The following is a 22,787-nucleotide window of genomic DNA, read 5'->3' as shown; positions in this document are numbered from 1 at the left end:
GAAAATGTTTTTATGCCCCTGCCATAAAATGTGGGGGAGGGGGGGGGTGCATATAGTGTTACCCCTGTCCATGTGTGTTTGTGTGTTCGGGAAAGGATGGTGTTTGTGTCCGGGCCATAACTTTGACATCAGAATAATTTCACACAAATGATAAGCATGGATAGATGATGTGTCTTGCACAAAAAACATTTCACTAGCTCAAAGGTCAAGGTCACAGTCCTTGGTTGAACTTAGCCAATTTTCACTACATATATACTGATAATGTGGTCTTTGTGTCCGGTCCATAACTTTGACGTGCATGGTCGGATTTCAAAATAATTTGACACAAATGATAAGCATGGATAGACGATATGTCATGCACAAAACCATTTCACTAGCTCAAAGGTCAAGGTCACAGTCTTTGGTTGAACTTAGCCAATTTTCACTACATATACAGAATACTAATTTTTCTGGTTTTCCTACAATATTTTTTTTGTAAATAAATAGGGCCAAGGGTCCTTCTTTTACTTTGTGAGCAGTACCATGCCTATGACCTTTCTCATGTTGCGGGGGCATCCGTGTCGGTGACACATTTCTAGTTATTTTTTATTTTAATGAAATTAGTGCTTTCACTGTTTGAACAAATGCTTGTAAAAACATACAGTCATGAAATTATATAGGGCTCCACTAATTTGACAAGTACATTATTTATCTTGCTTAGAATTAATGCAAGGTTGGGAAATAACCAGTTTATATGAACTTAAAATAAGATTTGATACGAAGATTGTACTGCCAGACTACAGAGCAGAAAGCCTTTTGCAACAATTTATGAAGTTTATAGTAATTTCCTGAAACAAAGTAAACTTAAGCAGTAAAATGTCTAAAGAGTTCATTGAGCATCTCATAGTAATAGATCTTTATTGAGCAGCTGAAGTTTATTAGACATTAGGGAACTGTACATCATAGATTTTATTGGTGAATCATATTTGGTAGAGGACTTATCACAGAGATGGTTCCATGATTCATGGTCATTTATTTCTTTCAGACTTCTCACTCTATTCACTTTCTCATTTATCAGTAAGACCATAGATGTCCCAGCTTGCATGTTAGGAAAAGATTATGTGAAATGTGTATGATTTATCAGTTTAGTATAAAGCTCTGAATTGTGAAAAGAAAAATCTTGAAATTTGAATGTGTCTTCTTCATTATATAACTAAAGTGTGTCTTCTTCATAAGATAACTTGAGTGTGTCTTCTTCATAAGATAACTTGAGTGTGTCTTCTTCATAATATAACTTGAATGTGTCTTCTTCATAAGATAACTTGAGTGTGTCTTCTTCATAAGATAACTTGAGTGTGTCTTCTTCATAAGATAACTTGAGTGTGTCTTCTTCGTAAGATAACTTGAGTGTGTCTTCTTCATAATATAACTTGAGTGTGTCTTATTCGTAATATAACTTGAATGTTTCTTCTTCATAATATAACTTGAGTGTGTCTTCTTCATAAGATAACTTGAGTGTGTCTTCTTCGTAAGATAACTTGAGTGTGTCTTCTTCGTAATATAACTTGAGTGTGTCTTCTTCATAATATAACTTGAATGTTTCTTCTTCATAATATAACTTGAGTGTGTCTTCTTCATAATATAACTTGAGTGTGTCTTCTTCATAATATAACTTGAATGTGTCTTATTCATAATATAACTTGAGTGTGTCATCTTCATAATATAACTCGAGTGTGTCTTCTTCATAATATAACTTGAATGTGTCTTCCTTATAATATAACTTGAGTGTGCCTTCTTCATAATAAAACTTGAGTGTGCCTTCTTCATAATATAACTTGAGTGTGCCTTCTTCATAATCAAGTGTGTCTTCTTCATAACATAACTTGAGTGTGTCTTCTTTATAATATAACTTAAGTGTGTCATCTTCATAATATAACTCTAGTTCGTCTTCTTCATAATATAACTTGAATGTGTCTTCCTTATAATATAACTTGAGTGTGCCTTCTTCATAATATAACTTGAGTGTGCCTTCTTCATAATCAAGTGTGTCTTCTTCATAACATAACTTGAGTGTGTCTTCTTCATAATATAACTTAAGTGTGTCTTCTTCATAATATAACTTGAGTGTGCCTTCTTCATAATATAACTTGAGTGAGCCTTCTTCATAATCATGTGTGTCTTCTTCATAACATAACTTGAGTGTGTCTTCTTCATAATATAACTTAAGTGTGTCTTCTTCATAATATAACTTGAGTGTGTCTTCTTCGTAATATAACTTGAGTGTATGTTTCTTCTTCATAATATAACTTGAATGTGTCTTCTTCATAATATAACTTGAGTGTGTCTTCTTCATAATATAACTTGAATGTGTCTTATTCATAATATAACTTGAGTGTGTCTTCTTCATAATATAACTCGAGTGTGTCTTCTTCATAATATAACTTGAATGTTTCTTCTTCATAATATAACTTGAATGTGTCTTCTTCGTAAAGTAATTTTGTCTTCTTCATAATATAACTTGAATGTGTCTTATTCATAATATAACTTGAGTGTGTCTTCTTCATAATATAATTTGAATGTGTCTTCTTCATAATATAACTTGAATGTTGAGAAGGAACACTTAGAATTGGTAAGTCACACTTGACTGAGCAACTGACCTCAAAAACTGTTCTCATTACAAGCTGTCAATCAAACTCCGTGACCTTAGAAATAACATCTGACCTTAAAATTATTCTTTCCTAATTGAAGCGACTCTCTGGCTGAACGCGCTGTGCTGATTTCATATTACTAAACCCGAGGATGGAAAAGTGGCGTTGTTGAAACATGCCAAACATCTTATTTGTCACAAAGATTAACATACAACGTTACCTTCCAATAAATGGTCAATATGTAAAAGCAAACCCCATTGCGACCCTCTTATTGTGCGCAACAATTAGCAATACGTAGTATCAATATGTTAGTATAAATGCTTGAGAGTCTAGAGATTTAGGATAGATACTACTAAAATAGCAATGAATTATTTGATCGGTGACCACTAAGTTTGTTGTGTGTGAGGACATAGACTGTTAGCATGTTAAAGAGAATTCCGATAATTTTTTTCCTTTCATAGAATTTTTTTAAATTCATATATATGATAGGAAAATGTGTGCTAAAAACAATGAACAAATAAAAATAATAGGTCACTAGGCTTGTTTTTGTGAAAAATTGCTTCGAACACACCCACTGTTGCTGAAACTGTCAGCGATTTTTGAACATTTTCATAATTTTCTGCTTTTTTATAAATACCAACCAAAATATACATCCAGGCAGCACAATATGGTTTTTTTCTTATTACAGATTTCATCATATACTTACTTGGTATCACAGTCATATTTGTAATACTCTATCCTTACAATGATGGGTACAAATGAAAAAAAAATATTGTTTCATATTTACTTTTGTGAACTTTTTTCAATGAAAAATACCCATAGTGAAGAATATTTTTTTTAATTTTGAAAAAACTCTTTCATAGATTTTTTTCCTTTTTTTCTTGTGTATAGATAATTGTATTGTGAGCATAAAAATGGCTAAAAATGTATGGGTCACCAGGCTTAATTTTATGTTAAGACCGCTAGAATACAAACACCTGTTCGGACGGAAATGGCGCGAACCTGCCCAAATTGATTACATGTATGTCTGCTAAAAGTTTTAAAAAAGTTTTAAAAATTCTTAATTCTTTCTATAATTGCATACTAAATAATCTGAAAGGTGATATTGTCTTATCAGTACTAAGTCAATTATCTTACATTATATGAACAACACTGTCTTTGTACTAAAATGCGATGTGAAAACACAACCACAAAAATAGCAAGATACCTGTCAGGCATGATACTTGTCAATACAACATAAACCAGTATCAACATTTGATTACTGATATAACTTATCAAAAATGTTATTTCATTCAAGATTCCTCATATTTAAGATTGTCTGTAACATGTTTCATCAAATGTTGACTTCAGTTCAGTTTTCCATAGAAAGTGTCGCCTGCGCAGAAAGATGCGCATTAAAAACTATAGGAATTCCCTTTAAATCACTAAATTAGGATGTTAAACAGAAAAAATAAAGCGAATATATGTCAGTAAGGCAGAATTCGTCCAATCCTTGGGTTCCACACATTGATGATCAATATTTAAAACAGACATTACAACCAAAATTTTACAAGATGATCATTATATATTTATATAGATGTGCCCTAGAAAGAACTTTTGCTATGCTTTAACTTGTAACTTGAATGTGTCTTCTTCATAATATAACTTGAATGTGTCTTATTCATGATATAACTTGAGTGTGTCTTCTTCATAATAAACTAGTATATTTTCTCGCAATTGGTGCAGGTGTATTTTTAGTTTAATAGTTATGTTTTGATAACTTGTAGTCTTTAATTAAGTTAATAGAAATGGTTATAATGAAAAGTAAAGAATACATTAATGCAAGGTAATTACAAGCTAGACATTTTAAGGAGAATTTTAAAAGGTTTTATGTAGTATTTAACATATGTCATGGTAAAAAACATCTTTACTTAAGTGGTGGAGTGCATTTATTTATAGTCTTTGGTTACCTCCTGTCTAGTGAACTTTTATCATTTTTCATACATTTTAAACTGAGTTATTGAGAAAAAGTAGGAGATACTGTGTAGAGAGTCATATCTTGTCAATAATGTGTATGACCTCTGTGAGTTGCAATCACCCACTCAGTTCCTGTACAATATATATAGCACTGACAGTTACATCATAGGGAGTAATTACAGTAATGATAGCAGTAATAAAACAACTACCAGTATTTCAAAATTGCTAAACAGCATTGCATTATAATGTAATAAAGCATGGGACTGTGAGTAATTCATACATTGAATACTCATCATCTCCTGTTTGTTGATTGACTCACAGTTTGTATTGAACCAGGAGTTTTCTGCAGAATTTCAGCAAAATGTACTTTGGTAATACCAATAATTGCTGTCTTTTTAAATCCATTGGGATGATGTTCCACCACAGGATAGTGTGGTTATTTTGTGTTGTACTCCCTGTAAGTTGTGTGCAAAGAATTCACTGATAATTTTTGTGTTCTGGGTAAGACCAAACTTTATAGTCAGAAAGTTGTTCATTTCCCTGTTGACAAAACCTGTAATGTATTGACATTCTTCATCACATTTCATGCAGGGAAGTTATCAGTTACTTGCAAAAATGGGTTGATTATTATGTAACTACAGTTTATATAGGAATGTAGGAAAACTAGTGAGGTTAACTAATGTGAGAAGCATTTATAATTCAGTAGCTGAAATGAGTAAACTTACCCAACAAAGCAAACACGTTTTTGATAATTAATACTTGCTGTTCTAAATAAAAGCTTAGAAAAACTAATAATTTTGAATGATGGATAAGCCATATCCTCTTATAATTTCAGATGACCTGTCTTGTCATTTTTTTTTTCCATAAAAAATTAGCATGTAAATAGATTGAATATTCTGCTGCCAACACTTCCAGTCTTTTCTTCTGTTAAACCAAGAAAAGTTACATAATTTGTTAGTTAGCAAAATTTTCTTGTTCTATTTTTAGCTGTGACAATTCTGTGATACCATTTCCAATATTTGTATTTCTCCAGGCTCATTCCGGTTTCCAGATAGGAATCATTAAAAGTTTGTATTCTGGAACTTAAACACAACTAATGTGCTGGCACTTTAATTAGAAGACAAATTGGAGTTGTTTGGATTTAATTTGGTATTATATGAAATTATATAAATTATATAGATAATGTTAATTGTACTGCCATTATTTTTCAACATAATAAGCTCTGAGCTTATTATTTTGATTGCGAAAATGTCAAAATTGTACAATTTTATTTCAGTACTGTTTGAACTTACATGAAATATTAAGTTGACATAAAAATAACATTGTAGTGTTTCAGAAAGGCCAAATAAACTTTCTCACAGTTTGAATACTTTTCCATGATACAAATTACCTCATGAGTAAATATTTATTTAACATGATGAATATTTACTTATGACTTTGTCGCCTATAAGAGCCCATTCATAATTGATTTTTGCTTGTTGGATTGTTCAAAATTGATCTGAAATACCAACAAGTTTCATTATTCTGATTTTTGGAGTAACTACTGGGAATGATTTGTGGCTTAGACTTGGAATAACTTAAATTGTGGTAGACTGGATTTTACAAAGGTAGTGTAGTATTTCTTTAATTGTTCTGAGGAGTTTCACCCATTTGGTACCTATAAGTAGACTAACAACTATTATTCACAGAGTTTATGTGAAAAAATATGTTTAAAACATTTTTAGCTGTTCTATTGAGCTTCATGGTTATTGTAATCATTCCTATAACAACTTCTGAAAAGTCAAACGTACTGTGTAGAATTGTCATATAGTTTATACCTCATCTCATGCTAGTAAAATAATAACCAAAATAATGTTGAATTAGCTAGGACTTTTAATATTTTAACATGACTAATTCATTTAAAAAAATTATATTGGTCAAGGCATTGAGCCTGTAAAAAAATATTTCTGAATTTTCCGAGCACCACTTTATAAGTTACTTTATAAGTTACATCCGTTTAATGGGAGGTATTAAACACCAATTAATTTTGCAGTTCATATACCATTAGGGTGTGGACATAAAACTACTTGTAACCATAACTTCTTGTAATGTTTTGTCAGTATTTTGTACATTTTATTCAGAACAGTGTCTCCTTGAAGTCTGGCATACAATGTTTTCAAGGTCTTGAGTATTTTTTCAATCATCGATGGAATATGTCCCTTGGCCTTCCTGTTTTTCAACAGTCTCCTGAATGTCTGCATTCAGTTGTTGTGCCCCGCCCCCACCGCCAACTGAACAACTGTCCTCCTTGTCTGATGGCTGATTCTTTGACAGCCTCACCACAGTTTCCAAGAAGTCTGATGTGAAGATAGAGTAAGGATTGAAGTGGTTTTCTTATAAGCCACTTCACACTTGATCACCACTTGATCTTTATCATAATACAGGGACACTTCATATTATATATCATAGTGTAGGGGGGACACTTGTCTAGAGTTGGCCTCTTCATTCCTCTCTAACTGATAAAAATATTCATTGATAATCTAAATGTTGGTTGCCTTGACCTCTTTTTTTACAGTTTTGGGTAAAAATATGAAAAAACTTTAACAAGTAGATTTTATACTGATAGAGCTCTGCAGCTATAATAATGTTACTGGTCATAATGAGAGTGCCAATTTACTTACAGCTTCAGATGTGTCATTAATTGTTGCCAACAAATCTTTTTTGGTGGCTAGTGAAAAAGATGAATTATAGATTAGATATAAAGAGAACAGTAATTTTCAGCCTTCCAAAATTCAAAAAGTAATTGGGTTCCCTTGCCTTGAAAACAACAGTTTACCAAAATAGTCATAATGTCTGCTTGTAATCTTGCAGGTTAGCAGAAAATTGGCTCTGTCAGTGGCCAAAGGTTTAAATAATTCTGTTAAAACAAACTGGAACCATTCAGATTAGCATTTTATTTACTTTGGAAGTGAGGCAAAAACAAGTTGAGCCAGTAGGTGCCAATATCAATTACAGGGCTAATTGGTTAATGATGCATGCAAGAAGAGGGTCTTGTACATCATTGACATGGGGGCACTAGTGGTTTCCTTCTCAACAGCTGTGGTTTATGTCATAATATGTCACAGTCATACATGATGTATGTTTATTAGATTTAAAAGCTATATATACTACAACCTAAGACAAAAAATATATTTGCTTTGTTAAAAAATATGTAGACTTTATTGATATTTCAGATGAATAAAAAGTACAATATAATATTTATTTGATGCAACTGCAAGATTTTATAATACTGTAATTTGGCAACAGTCCTAGAAATTATAAAATAATTTAATACCCCAAGGCAGTTCAGTGACAAAGTCTTATCTTCTCAAAGTATCCAACTTCATAATTAATAAGTACATTTAGACTCACTGCTTTTTCCACCGATTTACGAATGGGGCCAAACCTTTACAATTGGAGAAAATTTATAAAACGTCTAAATTGGGAATTAAAAAGTAATATTTTTTACCATGGTGTTACATTTAAGGAAAAAATGGTCATAATTGTGCTAAGTTAGCATATTGCCTTGTAATTCAAATGTTTAAGGTTTCATAGCAACAGTCTTGGCCTCATCAAAAGCTTTATGTGCCTTTATCAATGGGAAGAATTCTATATGAATTAGATACTGTTTTTCACAAAAAATGTATAACTAACACACAGACATTGCGAAATGCCACAAATTAAGGGCCGTAACTCCATTGAAAATCAGTGAATCATAGCATCCCAATGATATACACAACTAGACTTGGCAGTGGAAACTCCACAGACATTATAGACTTTTACAAATAAGGGTCATAACTCTGCTTAAACTCATTAAATCAGACCATGCTGATGCACAACTATGCCGCACACTGATCACTGGTGAAATTCAGCCCAGTTGTATACAGCAGTAGTATAATCACTGTAATATATGATAAATCAAGGGCCATAACTCTGCTGAAAATGACTGAATGGGGACTTGTTGGCATACAGACACTAATTAGGAAAATGGAACGAAAAAAAATGGTAGTCGCTTAATGGCGGATTCAAATAGTCCTCAGTTTTTTTGCTCTGTAGAGCTATTTTCCTTACTTTGCAATTTTTTCCTGAAATCACATGACAGATCTATGCTTGACAAATAGGTAGCATTTTCATAATGAAATACTAACATGACAGAATTTATCATGGATACTTAGATAATACACCACCACTACAATTTGGGGTCTCTTTTTTAATCCCCCGCCACAAGTGGTGGTGGGTGATAGGAATGGTCTCTGTCCGTCCATCCATCCTTCCGTCTGTCAGTGCTTCCATCCGTCCGTAACATTTAATGTCCACTCTGTATCTCCTAAACCCCTTGAAGGATTTTCACGAAACTTAGGTCAAATGATCATCTCATCAAGACAATGTGCAGAAGCCATGAGTCAACCATGTCAGCTCAAGGTCAAGGTCGCAGCTCAAGGTAAAAGGTTTGAGCCTTCCATTTTGTGTCCGCTCTGTATCTCCTAAACCCCTTGAAGGATAATCATGAAACTTGGGTCAAATGATTACCTCATCAAGACGATTTGCAGAACCCATGAGTGACTCATGTCAGCTCAAGGTCAAGGTCACATGTCAGGGTCAAAAGTTTGACCCTACCATTTCGTGTCCGCTCTGAATCTCCTTACCCCTTGAAGGATTTTCATGAAACTTGGGTCAAATGATCACTTCATCAAGACAATGTGCAGAACTCATGAGTCAGTCATGTCAGCTAAAGGTCAAGGTCACAACATGGGGTCAAATTTTTTAGCCTTCCATTTTGTGTCCGCTCTTTATCTCCTAAACACCTTGAAGGATTTTCATGAAACTTGGGTCAATTGATCACCTCATCAAGGCGATATGCAGAACTCATGAGTCAGTCATGTTGGCTCAAGGTCAAGGTCACAGCTCAATGTCAAAGGTTTGAGCCTTCTGTTTTATGTCTGCTCTGTATCTCCAAAACCCCTTGAAGGATTTTAATATGACTTGGCTGTAATATTCCCCTTATCAAGACAATTTGCAGAATTCATAATTCACCCCTGCCAGCTTGTCAAGGTTATAACTCAAATGTTTAATGGTTCCATCCAATACCATCAACCCTTCCACTATTCATAACAGTGGTGGGGGATATAGCTATCTTTCAGACTGCCTTGTTTAGCTGATTTTGCAGTTTGTGTTTGGCTGAAAGTATTTTCCTTGCATCAAACATGACCCCCACTTTTCTTTTGATTTTTAGTCAGCACTGACAATATTCTTCAAGAAAATGTAAATTACAGACATTTAAAATGGGTCCTGATGTGTGCTGCAGCCATTGGAAATGTGTCAATTTTATATAGAATAAAGAAGAACAGCTATTTAGTGTGTTGTAACCTGCTGATGATATGCACTACTAGGCTTCACACTAATCACTTTTGAGGTTTGGTGTAATTCAGCCAAGTGGTTAGTCTGTGTTCAGACCTTATGTTTTGTTCATAGGAGAGAACTCTTGAGACTATTAAAATTTTGTATAATTATGTCCCTTTTCTTCTCAAAACATTACATAATCAGGGCCAGGACTGATGAAGTCAGAATTATTTACAGAATTTTTTTCTAAAAAAAAAAAGATTATCTAGTCGGTAGCCAGACTACCAAGTGGTATACAGCAAGTGGTGTAAACACTGTCAGATACCACAAATCAAGGCAACTCTGCTGAAAATCACTTGACCGGAATATGCTGATGATATGCATAAATAGGCTTGGCACTGATAACTCCTGTAAGATTTGATGGAAATCTGCCCAGTGGTGATAAGGGAAGAAGCCAAAAGATCATAAAATTTGACATAATTATAAAGAGCCATAACTCCACTGAGAATCACCAAACTGGTACATGCCGAATATATGCAAAACTAGGCTTGGCAATGATATATTTTGTGAGGTCTGATGTAATTCCTCATGTTGGTATTGGAGCACAGACAAGGTAAATTACCATGTATCAAGGGCTGTATTACTCGCTGAAAATCATTGAAACACAACATGCCAACAATATGCTTAATTAGGCTTGGCATTGATCACTCCTGTAAGGTTTGGTGGAAATCTGCCCAGTGATGTAAGAGAAATGGCCAAAACGACATAGTATTTGATGAATCTGAGGCAATAACTCCACTGAAAATCACTATGACAGAATCATGCTGACAATATGTACAACAATCACTTCTGTGAGGTTTGGTGTAAATCTGTCTGGTGGTGTTGGAGGAGTTGCGTGGACATACAGACAGGCTGACAGAGAGATGGTGGCACTAAATGATGACTCCCCTACCACATATGGGAGACATAAACAGTGACCCAGTCATATGAATATGGTGGATGGGGTTCACTCTAGATCCAAGAGGCAGTTCAGCTGATTTGTAGTTTTGATTTATTATGCAAAATTACTTCGACAAAGAAAACGGGCCTTTTTATGCTCCCGAAGGGAGGCATATTAATTTTCAACTGTCCTTCCGTTCGTTCGTTCGTTCGTTCGTTGTTAGTTCGTCACAACGTTAACTTTTTGCATGAAGGCACTTTACTCGTGAACCACTGCACCCAGGACCTTCAAACTTCACGTGCTGATAGTACTTATTGAGTACACCACCCCTACTGACTTTGGGGTCACCAGGTCAAAGGTCAAGGTCACAGGGGCCAACGTTAACTTTTTGCATGAAGGCACTTTACTCGCGAACCACTTCACTCAGGACCTTCAAACTTCACATGCTGATAGTACTTATTGAGTACACCACCCCTACTGACTTTGGGGTCACCAGGTCAAAGGTCAAGATCACAGGGGCCAACGTTAACTTTTTGCATGAAGGCACTTTACTTGCGAACCACTGCACCCAGGACCTTCAAACTTCACGTGCTGATAGTACTTACTGAGTACAGCACCCCTACTGACTTTGGGGTCACCAGGTCAAAGGTCAAGGTCACAGGGGCCAACGTTAACCTTTTGCATGAAGGCATTTACTCGCGAACCACTGCACCCAGGACCTTCAAACTTCACGTGCTGATAGTACTTACTGAGTACAGCACCCCTACTAACTTTGGGGTCACCAGGTCAAAGGTCAAGGTCACAGGGGCCAACGTTAACCTTTTGCATGAAGGCACTTTACTCGCGAACCACTTCACCCAGGACCTTCAAACTTCACATGCTGATAGTACTTACTGAATACAGCACCCCTCCTGACTTTGGGGTCAAAGGTCACTAGAGCCAACGTTAACTATTTGCATGAAGGCACTTTACTCGCGAACCACTTCACCCTGGACCTTCAAACTTCACATGCTGATAGTACTTATTGAGTACACCATCCCTACTGACTTTGAGGTCAAGGTCAAGGTCACCAGGTCAAAGGTCAAGGTGCTGCGGGGGCATTTGTCACCATTAGTGACAGCTCTTGTTCTTGTTTCATACAGACTATTTCCAAGTAAAGCACGTATTACATACTTATATAAAACAAACCTGAAATATATTTTACGAAAAAAACCAGAAATAACAGCCATTCTTTCATATATAACACTGTCGTTCCGAAAGTTTGGCAAAAGTTTTCTAGTAAGTAAATAAATACTTAAAGCAGAAATTTAAGAAAAACATTAAATTTTATATACTGTGAGCATTGGTCCCACCACACTTAACATATAAATGCATTACCTATATGAAATTTTATCAAAATTAAGCTGCAAATCAGGGAATTATTGAGAAAAGAAAGTTCACTTCTTCTTTTAACACATCTCTTATATCAGTTAACTGTGTTCCCACCCTTAATGAAATGTCATATAGGCAAAACATATCTGTTGCTGTCCAGAAATGTATAACGAAAAATATCTTTGTTGAAAAGAAAAGTTCAGTTATCATGACTTTAAATATTGACACTACTGCCAATAATGACATATTCAGATATGTTTGTTATTGTTAGTATTTCAATATTTGTGCCGAATTTTGAAATATTTGTGGTAATTATTGATGACCATAACAATACTACGTATACGTATTGACAGTAAACAGGTTATTAGTGTTCAATGATCATGATTGCCTGCTTGACTTGAGGTACTGGACATTACGATAGTTCCCCCGAGGGAGAAATTGTGACGTCCATCAACCAACTTGGTCAGTAAATACAATGATATTATCCTACCACACTATGTTTGGAACATTCAGTTTGATCTTAGATGAATATTATAGTGAAATTTGTGCATGTTGGATTAGCAATGAACTTTTAGTCCTATTGAAGGTACAAAACTACATTTAAAATAATATATGTCTCTTCACTATGGATTGATGTTTCAAACTGTGGAAATTTTGTTTGAAAAGGAAAAACTTACCTCTCTCTTGTAGAATTGGCTACAAAACATTTGTAGGTCTTGTAGCCACTGGAATTGTAGTTTTCAATGGTTCTTTATATTGTCAGTTACTTAGAATATTTATATTCATTATGTTGTTTCTGCTGTTTCTCTGTAACAATCTTTGTAGCATACTTATATCCATTGTGTTGTTTCTGCTGTAGCAGTCTTTATATTGTCAGTTACTTAGCATTTATTGCGTTGTTTCTATGTAACAGTCTTTTTATTGTCCGTATTTGGAGTGTTCAGTCTGTAACTTTCCTCCAAATTTTTCAATTCTTCATTGTTGTTCTCTGTAACTTTCTTTTAATTGAAAGTATTTAATTGATAGTATTAATTTTGGGGTGTTTGCTGTAGCTTTTCTCTTGATTAACTTAGAATCTTTTTCAGTTCTTCAATGTTGTTCTCTATAGCTTTTGTTTTTATGTGATTCAAGGCATCTGGTTAATCAGATGCTGGCAGAGAACCTGACTTTTGACTTTTCTCACTAAAATGTAATATTTGCGATGTGGTAAAACTGCGCGCTGCAGTAGCCAGGTCATTTTGCATGGCTATATTCTGTCTGTTGGAAGTGGAACAGTTGATTCCGTGTTCTGCAATTCCACTGTAAAAGACTGCTTAGTGACTATTAATATAGAGTATGTGATACATGTATTTGCAGAGGCTATACTCTGTTGGAAACTGAACAGTTGATGTCTTGCTCTGCGATTCCATTGTAAAAGGAGTGTAGTGATTCGAGGTCTCTGGTTGGTAGAGCACCTGATTTGCAACAAGGAGGTCATAGGTGCAAATCTTACACTGGGTAGATGTTCTCACTAAAAAACAACAGTTTAATTGACAGTCCTTCGATTTTTGCTTCAGCTTTATTGGGTTTTTTTTTTTTTGGTATGGTCATCTAAACTTGAATTCCCTCATCTGTTAAATAATTTTTGTGTGTAAGTGTGTTGACAGTTGCTCAGGTTACAATGTGTGTAGTTAAATGAAAGTAACTGCTTGTGAGTCATCCTGTATTGGGCTAGTGTTACAGTTTGTCCATTATATACTAGTTAATTGCTTTAGTATAAGTGTTTTATGACCATTATTGACAGTAATGTAATCAAGTCCCCAGTATTTGTCTTATATGACATATTGAGATGTTAGATAATTGCCCTACCCTTGTCCTTTAGTTTACTGGCGTCAGATGCAGTTGAAAGCTTGCACTTGCTATCAGATTGATGTATAGGTTATAACACACTAAATAGTTGTTGTTCTTTATTCTATATAAAATTGACCTATTTCCAATGACCGCAGCACACATCAGGACCCATTTTAAATTTCTGTAACTTAATTTTCTTGAGGAATATTGTCAGTGCTAACTAAAAATCAAAAGAAAAGTGGGGGTCATGTTTGATGCAAGAAAAATAATTTCAGTCAAACACACAAACTGCAAAATCAGCTAAAAAATGAGACCCCAAATTATACTGGTGGTGTATGATCTAAGTTTCCATGAAAAATTTTGTCATGTTGTTATTTCATTATGAAAATGCTACCTACATGTCAAGCATAGATCTGTCATGTGATTTTAGCAAAAAAAACTGCAAAGAAAATAAGGAAAATAGCTCTACAGAGCAAAAAAACTGAGGACTATTTGTATCCATTATGCGACTACCATTTTTTGCGCGACATTTTTCTATTTAGTGTCTGTATGCCTATATGCATTTATCTGAAATTTCAATATTGGTGTTTTTGATGAAAACTTCATTAACCTTTTCAATATTTATGTTTTCTCCCAGACTGCTACTGGACAATATTTTCATAGTTTAAGGTCATCTAGATCCTGTTGATAACAATTATTGGACATGATTGTCCCCTAATGTCTCCATATGAAGATTTTATCTACCTTAGATTTAAACAAACATTCATTCCTACCCCCCAGGACTTTGATTACATCAATTGTTATTTACTTATGCTTTCTATAAACACTTGACAATAGGAATGATTGAATGTATTTATTTTTCATCATTGATGGTATAAGATAAAATGGTGAAATTTTGAAATACTTAGGGCATAGATGGAGATGTATGAGAAAAGGTGGAGATAAATGGCTTTAAATGTGTCATAAGATCATTTGTCCATTAACATCATATTGTTTTTTGTACAGTTAAATGAGGTGTAAATAAAGGTGTTATTGTTTTATAAAGGTGTAAATGTAGTTATCAACATAAATACAGCATATTGCATGATATAAAATTGAGAAATACAAGCACAGGTACATAAAAAGGACATGTTTTTGTTTTCTTTGCTAAAAATTTGTGATATAGTTTGCCAAATTAACAGCCAAAATTCAGTGAATTTCGTGTGAACATTTCTAAAATATTTCCATTTCAGAAATTTTTGATTGATAGATAGAATCGTAGCATTTATGATGACATTGAAGAATGTTTGCATTCACTGTGGGAAATCTAAAATCTAAATTTTCTGAAGGCTCGAAGCCTTGAAAAATAAATTTTATAAAACATTATTATTTCTGTTTTCAGCCTACCATATTTGGAACTATCACTGAAGAGACAAAGAGGGAAGAAAATAGACTGGTACGTAAAATAAAAAAAACAAAAAAACTTCAGGGTTGGATGGAGGTCACAATATTCATTTAAGTTAAATGCACCTTAAAGTAAGGAAATTTTTGTGAAAATATCTTTTGCCATTTACTTTACTGGGAAATACCTTAAATAATGCCCTTATTATAATTGCCAGCTATAATTTCATGAAATCAAAGGCAAAAATAAAAGTATTTTTTGTAAATGCATTTTATGTCATATTGTTCTTATGCCCCCAGTGTCAAGACCTGTTAGGCATGTACGTAGTATTTAAACTGTCTATCTGTCTGTTTGTTGGTCCATCCTTCCATCTGTCACTCTTGTGTACTTAGCTTCTACAGTTTCCATCCCATTGAAATAAAACTTGGTATACATCATCAGCATGAACATATGCATATTGTGGCCTTTCATGTCTGTTTTGTTTTTAGCTCACCTGTCACGTAGTGACAAGGTGAGCTTTTGTGATTGCCCTTTGTCTGTTGTCATTGTCTGTCCACAAAATCTTGTGAACAGAAGAGACCACATTATAAAATTTTTGCAGTGGATTTTAATCAAACTTGCACACAACTTGTATTGGTATTATATCTTGGTTCCTTTCGAAAACTCGCCAGATTTCATCATGGGTTCCAGAGTTATAGCCCCTTAAAGGGCCAAAATACACTATTTTGGCTTTTGCAGCCATATAGAGACTTCATTTATGGATTGATTTGATACAAACTTGCAAGATATCTTTAACAACAATAGATCTTGGGTTCCATGAAGAATCCGTCAGATCCAGTCATAGGTTCCGGAGTTACGGCCCCTAATTGACCCCTGAAAGAGCCAAAATTTGATAATTTGTTTTACCATGTGAACACGATAGAAGTGACATTTTACATTAGATTTTAACCACACTTACACACAACTTAAGTCACAATAAGATCTTGGTTCCTTTCGAAAACCAGCTAGATTCCATCATGGGTTCTAGAGGTACTGTCCCTGAAAGGGGCAAAATTTTCTGTTTTGGCCCTTTCAGCCATATAGAGGTTTCATTTATGCTTTGATTTGACACAAACTTGCACAGAATGTTTATCTTAATGATCTCTAGGCCAAATTCGAAACTGGGCCATGTGTGGTCAAAAACTACGTCACCAGGTCAAATCAAAGGCAAAGCTTGTTAACACTCTTGAAGCCACATTTATGACCCTATCTTCATGAAATTTCATCAGAATATATATCTTGATGTTTCCTATGCCAAGTACAAAACTGGGTCATGTGGGATCAGAAACTAGGTCAACCGCTTAAATCAAAAGAAAAACTTGTTAACACTCTAGAGGCCATATTTATGACCCCATGCTCATGAAACTTGGTAAGAATGTTTATCTTGACGATTCCTAGGCTTGGTTCAATCATCACTTTTGTCTTAAGATGGATGAAAATGACATGGATGAAAAGTTGAAAAGTGCAAAAGTCAAGGATGAAAGAATAAGGTCAGGGTAAGAACTAACTACCCTGTTGAGATGCCAGCTCTTACAATGAGAGAATGATTTATACATGTGCAACATTTTTACAATGATTTAATACAAAGTCGAAAGTTGCATTTTTTAAAATCTTCTTTTAAACATTAAAAAAGTAAATTTCAGTGTCGTATTTTACATTGAAAGATAGACAAATTATGTAAAATGAGCTTTTCTCTTATGTTTCAAACAAAAATTTAATGAAAGGAGTGGACAATGTAGCCTTGGAATTTCCTTGCAAATAAATAACCTTTAAAATAGGCATGAATGTTTTACAATAAAAATAATTCTGACCAGGTCTATAACATGGGTCAAACCTTAATGCCATTTGAATAAGGCTCCTGGAAAAGTTCTATTATAGTATTGAGAACATTGTAACAAAAAAGCTTTAATAGTGAATAATGTCAAACAACAGACAGGACTGTTGCCATTATAAACTGTTTCTTTCTCTTGGGAGATCTTGTCTACATTTTACAACAGTTTCTGCCAGTTTAATAGTTTTTCTTAAAGTTATTCAATTATCCTATTTTACTGTCAGTACTTTACGAAACAATGACACTGTTGGAATACTTTTGATAAATTTCAGAATACAGAATTAGAAAAGATACAGAGGAAAATTCTTTTCATAAAGAAATAAACAAATTGATCAGTGATGAATAAGCTATGATATTACCGAGTTTTATTGTGACCTGTTGTTTTACATTTCATCAGCTTTATTTGTAAATATCTGATATACAAATTATTCTTTAAGAAGGAACTAGGTCAACCGCTTAAATCAAAGGAAAAACTTGTTAACACTCTAGAGGCCATATTTATGACCCCATCTTCATGAAACTTGGTAAGAATGTTTATCTTGACGATTCCTAGGCCAAATTCGAAACTGGGTCATGTGGGTTCAAAAACTAGGTCACCACTCAAATCAAAGGAAAAGCTTGTTAACACTGTAGAGGCCACATTTATGACCCTATCTTCATGAAACTTGGTTAGAATATTTATCTTGATGATTCCAAGGCTAAGATGTGGATTCAAAAACTAGGTCACTTGCTCAACCGTTATCTGCATAGAAAAACTTTTGAATGCTTGTTTACCAAGATTATTCAAATCATGACCCCTGGAGTTGCATAGACATACATAGTATGTTTCACTATTAGAACTTATTCAATGGCAATAATACCCACAAAACAATATTTTTCTTGAAAAGTTTTAGTTGCCTTTTGTCTTTCCTTGTAAGCAGTGTCTGTTTCATGTACATTAATGCTAAATGCAGCACTTCTTTTTACCTGTTACAAAAAAGTTTAATAAGGTATAGCCTGATAATTTTAAGTGCTGTATATTGTATACTATATGTCAGTTTATTGTAGGAAGTCTTTCCTCTGATAATTTTCCTCAGTGTTCAGTATTGCATAAATAACAACCTAGGAGAAAATTGCATTCATTTGCCTGTGAAAACTAATGTGTTGTCTGGCTCATCAATGTTGAATAATTTAACACTCCATTACTGTTATCTACAAAATGATTTGTATTTTCATCAATCTGTTAAACAAAAACTGTAAACTGAACCTGTAAATCAAACTTGCAGTTCATGGTGATTTTTTGCTTATGCAATATTACTGAAAGTTGAGGCTTTAACTTTGTAATTTAAATAATGTTACTGGCAGAGTAAACTGCAAGTTTTTTTCTCCTTATTGCTTGTCAAATTTAGAACAGTATGACAGTGAAAAATGTAATGTTCACCTAAATAGAAATATTGCAGCCTATGTAGGCCACCACTGAATTTATAAGTAAGAATTAAATAGTAACACAGCAATCCACGTTCATTTATCATGCAAAGTCCTGAGCTTGCATTTATTACAAAACAGACTTTTACGAAGTATTTCAGTAAGCATGCTACCAATTAATGACAGTTAAAATTTCATAAAAATAGTTCATTAAAGTCTTTAATTAATGATAGAGGTTATATTTTTCTGGTGTTATTTATGTTTAGTTAAAAAAAAATTTCCCTTCAGTATTAGGTAGGTTATACACTGCTTTTTTAAGTCTCAAAACGATTAAAACTTCCAAGTTGCGTGCAGATAAAACATTACAGACCAAATAAATACCTTATATGAAATGTGGTTTAACCTGGTTTAATAAATTTATGTCAGCATTTTTATGGTATCAATTAAAGCTTGAGGCTGTCACACGAATTGTGGCCGATATCGTGGTTGATCGAGCATTTGTTTATATATCTACTGATATATCTTGCATATGTTAAACTCCGTTTTTTATTTGCTATGCTGTTTTGATTGGTTCAGCTCCAATACTTCATGCTATGTAGTTACAACTTGAGGCAATATTTACCCGCTACATAAAAAACACTGATATTCTTACAGCAGAATGCTGATAGTGATTTTGCGGTTGTTAAGTGTAGGGATATAATAATAAAATATTCATGTGCTCTTAGTATTTAAGGTATCAGAATAGTCATGTTGTGGATATAACATTCTTGGTATGAAAAAAGGTACATTTCTTGTGACATTACACAAAAAATTGATGCATCAGGGATATTGTATACAAACAGGATTTAAGTTTTGCATCGGTGCTTTCCATGTGAAGTAAACATAAATATTTTAGGGGAAAAACATGAAAATTATGCAACAGGATATATGACTTGTGGTTAGATGGTTGGACAGAATATAGTGTATAGAAATGGAGCTGCTAGAAAAGGATTCATTAAATAACAACAATTCTCTCAAGGTATCTTGACTATTACATTTTTTCAGTATGGATTATTATAATCTGTACAGCATCAAGTTGTATGTAAAATGCCAAATAAAATTAAAGAAAAGAACAAACATATATAATCATTGTTAGTAATTGAAATTTGCTTACATATCTCAGTAAAAGCTTTTTCTAAAGGACCACATTGTCAGATAAAAAATCTTTTTCTTGTTAACAGAAAAATTTATACCTAGTGTACATTTTTATTTTTTTTTTGTAAAGAGAATTTGCATGTTTCGACTGTTAAAAAGCCAGTATTCTAAATAATGTGTCTAGTTTTCACAGAGAAATGTAGCAAGCTGTTATACATGATCTTTAAGGTTTTACTTGAGTTTGCACAGAAGTCAGTTTTATTGAACAAGTAGAGAAAGCAACAGCTGCATCTATAACTTACTTTTCTTCTGTCTGCATATTTTTCTTAACTTACAACTCACATATAAAATTTATAGACAGTTTAATGATCCTTTACATTTTATATCATAGAAATACCAAGTTTTATGTTGTTACCACATTGTTTTGTTTATTCAGCCTTCAAAGCATATTTACAGTACTGATTAATTTAATGGAATATTTCAGAAACAACAGGTTTTACTGCATGTAACCAACAACTGTGTAGCTTTTCATATCCTATAAATCATCAGTAAATAGAAAACACTCATTACATTACATGATAATAAAAATAATGGTTTCTGTGAACCACAACTTTGAAATAATTTCAACATTTCCTCATTTCCCAACAAACTGCATTTCTGTGAAACTTCATACACACGCTCCTGCATATAAGAACTTTTCACAGGAGATGACCTTAGTGAAATAATTACTTTAATTTTGTATGTAAAGGGACCACCTACTCGCAATGTTAATGTCATTGTATGTAGAGAATTTGTATTGCATGGTAAAACTTTTCTATCATGTTTATTCTTCATGTTTTAAACAGTTTATAACATATATTGTTTTATGTGCTAATGTTGATAACTTGTAGCCAGTCAGACTAATAAAGTAATGATTAGGTGATTTCTCATATTGCAATAAATATACTTCAGACACAACACTTGGCGGCGTCTTTGATGCTTGCATCAATGAATTGCCTTGTTCGTTGTCTATTTTAGAGAAAAATATTGTTTAGTGTTCACTTTCAAGTGCTGACATTAAAGATGTAAGAAACCATGCAGTTTGTGTAGTAAAGTCTGTAGTAATCACAATTATGCAGTTTTATGCTCTGTCATTTTCACATTTCATAATTCTAAGACAACTTCTTGTTTCTTGGACAAATGTGAAGTAGGAGGAATACTTTCTGCTTGACTGTCATAATTGACACTAATAGGCTTAAACAGGATGTCTCATATGTCAGTGGCAGGGTAAATGTTAAGTACTGCCCTTCTATGCTTGGTTCAATCATCACTTTTGTCTTAAGATGGATGAAAATGACATAGATGAAAAGTTGAAAAGTGCAAAAGTCAAGGATGAAAGAATAAGGTCAGGGGAAGAACTAACTACCCTGTTGAGATGCCAGCTCTTACAATGAGAGAATGATTTATACATGTGCAACAATTTTACTATGATTTAATACAAAGTCGAAAGTTGCATTTTTTAAAATCTTCTTTTAAACATTAAAAAAGTAAATTTCAGTGTCGTATTTTACATTGAAAGATAGACAAATTATGTAAAATGAGCTTTTCTCTTATGTTTCAAACAAAAATTTAATGAAAGGAGTGGACAATGTAGCCTTGGAATTTCCTTGCAAATAAATAACCTTTAAAATAGGCATGAATGTTTTACAATAAAAATAATTCTGACCAGGTCTATAACATGGGTCAAACCTTAATGCCATTTGAATAAGGCTCCTGGAAAAGTTCTATTATAGTATTGAGAACATTGTAACAAAAAAGCTTTAATAGTGAATAATGTCAAACAACAGACAGGACTGTTGTCATTATAAACTGTTTCTTTCTCTTGGGAGATCTTGTCTACATTTTACAACAGTTTCTGCCAGTTTAATAGTTTTTCTTAAAGTTATTCAATTATCCTATTTTACTGTCAGTACTTTACGAAACAATGACACTGTTGGAATACTTTTGATAAATTTCAGAATACAGAATTAGAAAAGATACAGAGGAAAATTCTTTTCATAAAGAAATAAACAAATTGATCAGTGATGAATAAGCTATGATATTACCGAGTTTTATTGTGACCTGTTGTTTTACATTTCATCAGCTTTATTTGTAAATATCTGATATACAAATTATTCCTTAAGAATTCCTTTCCTCAGTATATTTAATGTTGCAATCATTCAGATAAATCAATTTATATAAATTAAGCAGAGGCAAGTTCTGGTTATGTAACCAACTGTACTTGTTTATTCATTGATGGTGGATTAATGATTCAGTTATATATCTTAGATTGGTACATCAGATTATTTCTTACCCGAGGTGCTCCAGATGCTTTAGTGAAGAACTTGAATACCAGATTTTACCTCTAAGAAAACAAGTGCACAAGATAATGTTTGTCTGAAACATTCCTGTTGGTAGGTTACTAGGTTCTAGGAAATACATATCAAATTTGCCACTGTAATGATGTAATAAATGATAAATTGAGATAAATTAAACATGAACTGCAGCCTTTATTATGCTGGTTGCAAAAATGACATGTGTTTGGCATTGTGAGTTGTTTTACATCATAATGTTGTCTGACTAACTTCACACTGAAATTTTGGAGGTTACTATGAGATTTGGCAGGGTTTTCTTGATAAAAAAACTGCTTGTTTTTGTAATGTTTTACAATGTATCTACATCTCAGCTCTAATTTTGACATGCTATGACAAATCAACATTTCAACCACTTCCCTACTGATACATCCTTGTGCTTGTGTATCAACTTTTCAGTAAGTAAAAGTCATTTTTGGTATGTATAATTAAAGTTAACATCATGTTGGTTTCAAAAAGTAACAGTAATTGTTGTTACAGTTTCTATAAGTAAATGTTGTTTTAGTTTCTGTCTGATCATGCTGTT

The 22,787-nt window shown here is 33.4% G+C and overlaps 1 protein-coding gene across 5 annotated transcripts in view; it reads left to right on the top strand.

The window, feature by feature from the left end:
* The window catches only part of LOC123563963 (ras-GEF domain-containing family member 1B-like), a 77,358-nt gene that overhangs the window by 32,826 nt on the left and 21,745 nt on the right, over positions 1-22,787 (top strand). For 2 of the 5 annotated variants that reach the window (XM_045357161.2, XM_045357162.2), the window contains exon 3: positions 15,464-15,517. In XM_045357161.2, the coding sequence (XP_045213096.1) occupies positions 15,464-15,517 (54 nt within the window). Of the gene's footprint in view, positions 1-5,648; positions 5,733-6,175; positions 6,191-15,463; positions 15,518-19,336; positions 19,756-22,787 lie in introns of those variants that run through there. The other 3 variants (XM_053536604.1, XM_053536605.1, XM_053536602.1) reach the window with 3 other exon arrangements.

Source organism: Mercenaria mercenaria, chromosome 2 (genome assembly GCF_021730395.1).
Source record: "Mercenaria mercenaria strain notata chromosome 2, MADL_Memer_1, whole genome shotgun sequence".
NCBI classification, from domain to species: Eukaryota; Metazoa; Mollusca; class Bivalvia; order Venerida; family Veneridae; genus Mercenaria; species Mercenaria mercenaria.
This window is presented reverse-complemented; position numbering and strand designations above follow the sequence as displayed.